The 8,082-nt window shown below is 30.4% G+C and overlaps 1 protein-coding gene across 1 annotated transcript; it reads right to left on the reverse strand.

The window, feature by feature from the left end:
* Nucleotides 1-3,352: 3,352 nt before the first annotated feature.
* Nucleotides 3,353-5,502, reverse strand: LOC129988610 (speckle-type POZ protein-like). Its single transcript, XM_056096869.1, has one exon. The coding sequence runs from the start codon at nucleotides 5,346-5,348 to the stop codon at nucleotides 3,828-3,830; it is 1,521 nt and encodes a 506-aa protein (XP_055952844.1). The 5' UTR covers nucleotides 5,349-5,502; the 3' UTR covers nucleotides 3,353-3,827.
* Nucleotides 5,503-8,082: the final 2,580 nt, after the last annotated feature.

Below are 8,082 nucleotides of genomic sequence, written 5' to 3' on the forward strand. Positions count from 1 at the left end.
GTTTCTCTAACACAAAAAATCAAAGTGTGATTAGAAGATTCTGCTGCTGTTGATTTCACCACTCGTTTAATTTTATGCCCAACTGGAATTGAGTTGAAATTATTTATAATCCAAACAAAACGATGGTGGTCCATTCCAAAATGAGTGCGAGCGTAGCATACATTGGGTTGAGGTGTTTCGATTACTTTCCTCCATATACAACATCGAACCGTAAGGACATTTTTTGGTAAGAATTCTGCCTTTCTGCGAGAGAAAACCTCATCTGTTTTCACAAATTCGGGAAATTCACTGTGACCACCTCTTGAGAATACTTTAGTATCTGCGTTCATTATCAAAGGTACTCCATCATGACTAAGGAATGAGAATTCGTAATATATTTTAATCTGCTCTGGTCCACCACTGTCTTGCACCCTATAAACATAGAAATGTATATTTGGACCACAGATTTTGAGTCCCACACACCACTGAGTCATCTCCAACAATTTTACAGTGAACACAGGACTGATTAGTAATTTTTTCAAATTTAAATCAGAAGCATTTTCTATTGTCCAGATGTACGTGTAGTCTTTTCTCACCTTGTAGTAATGAGTTGTCGCTCCGGCCATCGTTTCGCTTCTACAATCTTCGACGAATCTTTTTTCTTTGATTTCTATTCACGCATAGCCTACAGGAAATCCTTTTAGCTAAAAATTTGCTTTCATTTTCTGAAATATTTATTTATCTTCCAGGTATTTATGCCATAGCTCTATGATAATACTGATAGTCTGTTTCGGTGGTATTTTTTTCTCCTGTCTAAGAGATAAATTCAATTCTCTTTCGACCCTTGAATTCTGTATCAGTATCAACCGAGATAACTCCTTCGTGATGCGATTACATTCTAATAAATATTCTAAAGAGAAAATAGCCATGTTTTAATAATTTTGATTTGTAATGCAAATGTTTAATTTCGTTACATATTGTTTATGTTCTAAAGACATATTCAAATCTATTGACGCCATTCGAAATTTCGAATTAATTGTATATCACGAATATGCTTCTAGAGTTAAGAATATAATTATATCATAAAACTATTAGAAATAATTATTTTATTTTAGATTTATTTTTTTAAATAAATTACATTGTTTTAGTCATAATATGAAAATTTAAATTAACCTTTTTGCTGCTGTTGTTATTATTCTTCTTGAACTCTAGAAGCATATTCTATTCTATTTTTTAGCTTTATTTTTTCTTAAACTAGCCGCCTTTGGCAACCAGCCTGTTCGCCAATCTTAATGCTCATTAAAATTTTAATAATTAAATATCTTATGTAATTCCTACTTTAATAGCTTCTTTATTAAAATATTTTAAAACTTCAAATTTTGATAATCATATAATTCACTCATAATATTATAAAGGCCTTCAGTCATAACGTAATATGTATCTCTTTAATTTTCTGTTAGCTCCCGTAGAAATTATGCTTTAAATTAAAGTGGAAATGATTAATCTGAAATTAATATAATAATATTTTTTACTGAAACAAAGGCATTTTTTGAATAATATGATTACTGAAAATAGAGTTACTGAGCATTTAAACTTTATGGGCACTAAAGAATATATTTATTAATTTATGTAATATCTCAAGAATTTGTCAACAAAATGTTCTGATATCATTATGAGCAAATCGATTAATTAACAATATTTGATTTTAAATGCATCAAACACTCAAATCATCACACTCACATCAAAGAAAATAAACTGAATCATTTAAAATAATCGGTCGAAAACAGGTTTAAAAAAAACTACTTAAAAAAACGATGTATTTAAAACTATAAGCATATGCAAAAAATATATGACTAACATAAATACAATTTAATTACAAAAGCATAAAACTAACCTAAAAATAATTTAAATCAAGTTGCAAACCGCATCAGTTGAAAATAATTGTCAACAATCAGAACACAATGCGCATGCTTGAATTTTCAACGCCAATTATGGTAACGGAAATGCGTAAATTTTCTACGCCAGTTTGCAATTGGGGTAATGCTACGCAGATTAGAAATTTTTAATTTCCTTTATTCTGTTTTATATTAATTCAAAAATACTTCAGAATGAATCTGAAAGATCGATTAATTAACAATGTTTAATTTTAAATGCATCAAACACTAAGAAAATGAACAGAATCGTTTGAAATAATCGGTCGAAAGTATGTTAAGCCTGTTCTCGTTAGCGTGGGGGAAAAAACTGAAGCCTTACTCATTTGGCGGTGGGGAAATGAAAAGATTTTTTGAAGGGAAAGTTAGTTTTTAATTAATAATTAAAATTCTAATTAAAAATTCAAAAAAATGGACCCCAGGTGCACATTCCCGACCTCCAAGGTATGCATGTGCCAAATTTGGTAGCTGTAGGTCAAACGGTCTGGCCTGTAGAGCGCCAACACACACACACATTGAGCTTTATATAAGTATAGATAGATAGAAGATAAAATACATTATTTTAGTAACAGTATGATAATTTGGATTAAGCTTTTTTTCTGTTGTTTCTATTCAAGAATACTCTTTTAGAGTTAAGAATATAATTATATCATAAAACTGTTCGAAATAATGATTTATTTTACTTTATTCTTTCAGACATTGTATGACAATTTTGATTAAGCGTTTTGCTGTTGTTAATATTTTTTTAACTTTAGAAGCACATTCTATTCTAAGATATGCTTCTAAAGTTAAGAATATAATTGTATCTTAAAACTGTTAGAAATAATTCTTTATTTTTTCTTAAATAAAATACATTGTTTTAGTCATAGTATGAAAGTTTGGATTAAGCTTTTTTTCTGCTGTTGTTTCTATTATAGAATATTCTTCTAGAGTTAAGAATATAATTATGTCATAAAACTGTTAAAAATAATTATTTTGTTTTAGATTTATTCTTCCTTAAATAAAATACATTATTTTAGTCATTATATAACTGTTTGGATTAAGCTTTTTGCTTAATTGTTATTATTCTTCTTGAACTATAGAAGCGTATTTTATTCTAAGATATGCTTCTAAAGTTAAGAATATAATTATATCATAAAAGTGTTAGAAATTTTTATTTTATTTTGGCTTTATTTTTTTATACATTGTTTTAGACATAGTATGACAATTTGGATTAAGCCTTCTTTCTGTTGTTGTTACTAGTCTAGAACAGTCTTCTAGAGTTAAAAATATAATTATATCATAAAACTGCTCGAAATAATTACTTTATTTTAGATTTATTCTTCCTTAAATAAAATACATTGTTTTATCTATTGTATGACTGTTTGGATTAAGTTTTTTGCTATTGTTCTCGCATCTTTACAAATTTATTTAATTTCATTGTATTTACTATTTCCATTAAAATCATTCGTGATCATTTCCTTTGTTAAATCCTAACCTAAGTTAAATGAATAAATTAAATTTATAAGATATTTTAGGATTTCTTCAACTATGGTATATTTACCACTAATGACTCATTATACTATTTTGCAAGAAAAATTTTCTCTGTGTTAATCATCTATCGTATTATTAATTCAATAAAACAGTTTTATTTAAAGCAAACATGATATAATGTATACAGGATTTTCACTCTAATCAGGGCCCAACAGCCAATTTATAAACTTCCAGCATTAAATAAATATTGAATTACAATCGGAGATATTGCGAAGGAGAAATAATAATAACAACGAAAAATTAAATGTCATAATTACATTAACTGCTAACTATATTATAAAGTTACCTCATAATGTATTCCATGTCCGATCTTCACAAAAGATTTTCGATCCCTTCACAATACTAGTATTAAAATGATGATTCTAGCAATTAAATAGCTATTTATCATGTTCTTCGATCAGAGTTTGCAACATTATAAACTATTCTTTCCATGGTTTCCATGGCTAATTCAGACTTTTCTTTTTTAAATAGTTTCCATGTTTGAGATTTAAATATATCAGCATTTTTTACAATGAAATCCAGCACTGCTTTGTGAAGTTCTTCATCTTGAAGCATATCAGCTAGAGAAAGGAGAACACAAACGTTAGTTCTAGATATGTTTGATTTTAAGAAAGTCGAACATTGTCTTTTCAGTTCCAACAAACCGTACTTATCAGCCGCTCTAAGCAGATCTGCAGTTTGTTCCCAAGGAACTTCAGCCACTTCATTTGTGTAGATGTAAAACAGCAGCCGTTGCATGGTGGCAGCGTCCACATCAGGAACGTTGATGCATCTGCTGGCCTTTTCCTTCATGTCGTTGGTGAACATTGCCTTGAAAACGGGGGAGCGACTGCTTAGAATGATTTTGTGTGCCGGATATGTTTTCGCATCAGCACGAAGAATGATGTCACTTAATGTCCCATCTTCGAAAAATTTATGAACATTTTGTTTGAAAGGACAACTGGCTGTAGCAGACTTGTCCGATTCTTCAACATGGCTGTCTTCTAAATCTGTGTTGATTGCAGATTCACATTCTGAGGAATTTTCTATCCGACTCGAGACGGTGTCATAAAGAATTTCTATTTCACAACGCAGGAAGAGTACGTCATTAGGTAATAACGTAATTTTATCGTATAATAATATTTGTGTCTCATAAAAATTCCTAAACAATTTCATTTGACCTTTAAGTATATATTTGCATACCTTCTCAGAATATACAGCTGTACCTTCAGCATCTAAAAGCGCTATTTCTCCTATTACACTTGGAATTTTTGTCACATCACCTTTATCAATGTCGATACATATATATTCTTTGCCATCGCATTGTCTTAAACAAAAAATCAGTACCGGCTGAGGAGATCCTTCTGAGGTTGATTCCAGCACTCGTCTTCTCTCATGTCCTGAATGAAGAGAGCTAAAATCCTTTATAGCCCAGACGAAACAATGCCGATCCAATCCCAATCGGGTACGAGCAAAGCATACATCAGGTTTTGGCGTTTCGATTCCTTTTTTCCACATGCGGCATCGTATTGTAAGGACATCTCTTGGTAAAAACTCTGTTCTTCTGGAAGAAAAAATTTCATCTTTTGTTGCAAAATTCTGCAAGCCACTGTGACGACCTTTCAAGAATATGTGGGTACCTGTTCTCGATATTAAAGGTAAGCCATCCGTGCCAAGGAATGAAAGCTCATAATCTATTTCAATTTTCTCAGGTCCGTCGTCATGTTCGTCCCTATATAGTAACACGAATACATTTGAAATAAAAACGTCTGGCCTTAATTTCCATTTAGTCCTCTCCATCGATTTCACGTCGAATACTGGACTGAACAAGACTGTCCCATGTGCCAAAGACAAACTATTCTCTATCGCCCAAATGCATGTGAAATGGGCTCTTCTCGCGTCTTTGGAACTTGTCGCTGCACCCATCCCTTTATATTAGCAGTGTTCTGTTCTGTATTCTTTTCTGTCCCCATTCATTGCTATTCCACTTTGCATACTCTGTAACACAAAGGGGATTTCCCTTTTTAAAAATTTTATCAGTCGACTTTCTTCTTTAAGCATCTCGCTAAAATAAACAGAGAATCTCTTTTCTATTTCCCCCTCCCTACTATCTTCTCCTATCCAAGAGATAAATTCAAAAAAATTTCCACCCCTTTGAATTTCGCATCATTATCAATTTAGATAGCTTTTTTTTTCCATCTTTGCTAAGCACTGATAAGCCGGATGATATGTTTCAAACCTCATGACAGCAAGCGAAACTGAAATGTCATGATCGAAATCGAAACAAGCATTTCATAACAGTTAAAAGAGAAATATTTTGTGCATACTGTTAAAAAAAATGTACAGGGTGGCCATAAAATAATTTTCCCTGTTTGGTGGTATCTGCAACTAAAACGAATGAGCGAAATGAAACCACATTTCATATACAGACTATAAAAGGCATGGAAAGATGAATTTCGCAGAAAAAAAATTAATACCAAAAGTTGCTGATAGGGAAAATACTGACGCTCTGAGAGTACAATTATGAATAAATTCATGAAACTCACAGAAAATAACCTTTTTTTGCATGATTCCCTGAACGCCATGCATGTAAACTATCAGTTTCGATGTTCATAACAGCCCTTCTTACGTTCTGTACATAAGACATGCAGGTTTGCTTAAGAGCAACCACGGCATTACACTGTCTAGTGTAGAACAGTTTTACCAGTAAAGCATGCTGAGGTAAGGTAGGGCCCATATTATGAACACATCAACAGTTAATGATGAACAACAGTCAAGAACACTTCAGTAATCAAGAACGAACTGCTAACAGATCATTTGCTCTCCCCTTTTCACAAGGATTGCATGGTACTGCTGGAACACCCTAGGAATTTTACATAATCCATCCCATATACAATGCAAATTTCTTCGTTCGTTTGTGACAAAAGGACAATGTTTCTCTTATCGACAACTTTTAGCATTTTTTTTCCGGAATTTATTTTCCAATGCTTCCCACAGTCTGTATATGATTATGGTTTCCTTTCTTTCATTCGTTTTAGCTGCAGATACCGCCAAACAGAGAAAGTTATTTTATAGCCTCCCTGTATGTAAAATTAAGTAATAAAATTGTTAAACCTTAATCACAAAAATAATTATTTCTGCACAATCTTAAAATTCAAAGTATTGTCCTTTCAATAAAACTTTTCAGTTGTCAAATTCAAATTTTTTAAAACATGTATAGGTATATTTTTATAGCATGAATTGGTAAATGTATATACAAGATTACCTTTCATTGTTACAATAAAAATTCAGACTTCTTTCATTGCTACTACAAATATGTTATTCTGAGACTTGTTTCTATTGTTAATAATTAAAGACTATCTTTCTTTCTGGTTTTTTTTTTGTTTTTTTTTTTGCTCGAAGAAGCTATAAATTTTGTTTGATTAAACGTCAAAAATAAGCGATGCTGAACTATTTTTTTAGTTTGTCAACTTCTTAATTTTATTGCTCCTTTCTGTATTATTGTTGGATGCCTGAAAATGTATATCTTCTGACTTCAAATTTTGACTTATTACAGTAGTGCACTAACATTTTTTCTGAAAACTGTAAACATAAATTACGAAATATCTCGTTTTGCACAAAAAAATTCCGATTTTGAAATGTTTCATTTGTTATCTTTTTATATTTTCTGAGCTTTATTTCGATTTCAGCAAGTAAGTTAATGAGTTTTGTTGAAATTTAATATTTTGTTATTTCAGATCAAATATCAAATTTTAGATGATATAATATTAAAAGGAGGAAATGAAATAAAAAACATTAGATGAATGTATTACACATATGAGTGTATGAGGGTGATCTAGTCAGCACTAACGACCAACTAATTTGCCAGGAATATTGATTATATTTAAGGTACCTAACTAGTTTAAAAAAATGACTTTTGCAGAAAATTTTGAAATTTTTTTGACCTGAAAATAAAGTTCAAACTTCATAGATTCTAAAACAGATTTTGTTTTTAATACATGTAAGATAGAACTATAGATACAGTAGTTTCAATAATAAGCAACAAATAAAAAAGAAATCGGATACAGTGTCATTCAACCAAAGGTTCAACCGTTTATTTTTAGTATTTCAGTTAAAAAAAGTGTGAAAACTACACTTGTTTCCAGCGCATTAGGATGAACTAATTTGCAGGTACAATATCTAAACGCATTTTCTGAGAAATGAGTATTTCACTATGATTGATTCACGGAAAACAAGATATCTCAAAATCAATTCTATAAAATGTCACGAAATTTGGTATGCATGTATCCAATACCTTTAGACCGCTGATTTTAAGGTAGCTACATGTAGACTTGTTTTGTAGTCACTTTAAGTCTACAATTTTAGACAAATTTTGACAAAAAAAATAATTAGCGACTTCAAATGCTCATAAAATTTTTATTTATTAAAATAATTTTTATCATGTGGTCCTTTACATTTTATGTTGTTTGAGCTATATATATATATATATATATATATATATATATAGTGATATGAAAATTAAATATCTCCATTATTTTTTAACTTGCTCTGTTTTTCCTAACATTGAAATTTTACTAAATTTTCATTAAATAAACATTTTTTTTTTTCAAAAACTAAAGGCAATGAGTGTATTTTTTCTTCTAATAGTGACCTTTAAAGT

This window comes from Argiope bruennichi, chromosome 10 (genome assembly GCF_947563725.1).
Source record: "Argiope bruennichi chromosome 10, qqArgBrue1.1, whole genome shotgun sequence".
Classification (NCBI taxonomy): Eukaryota; Metazoa; Arthropoda; class Arachnida; order Araneae; family Araneidae; genus Argiope; species Argiope bruennichi.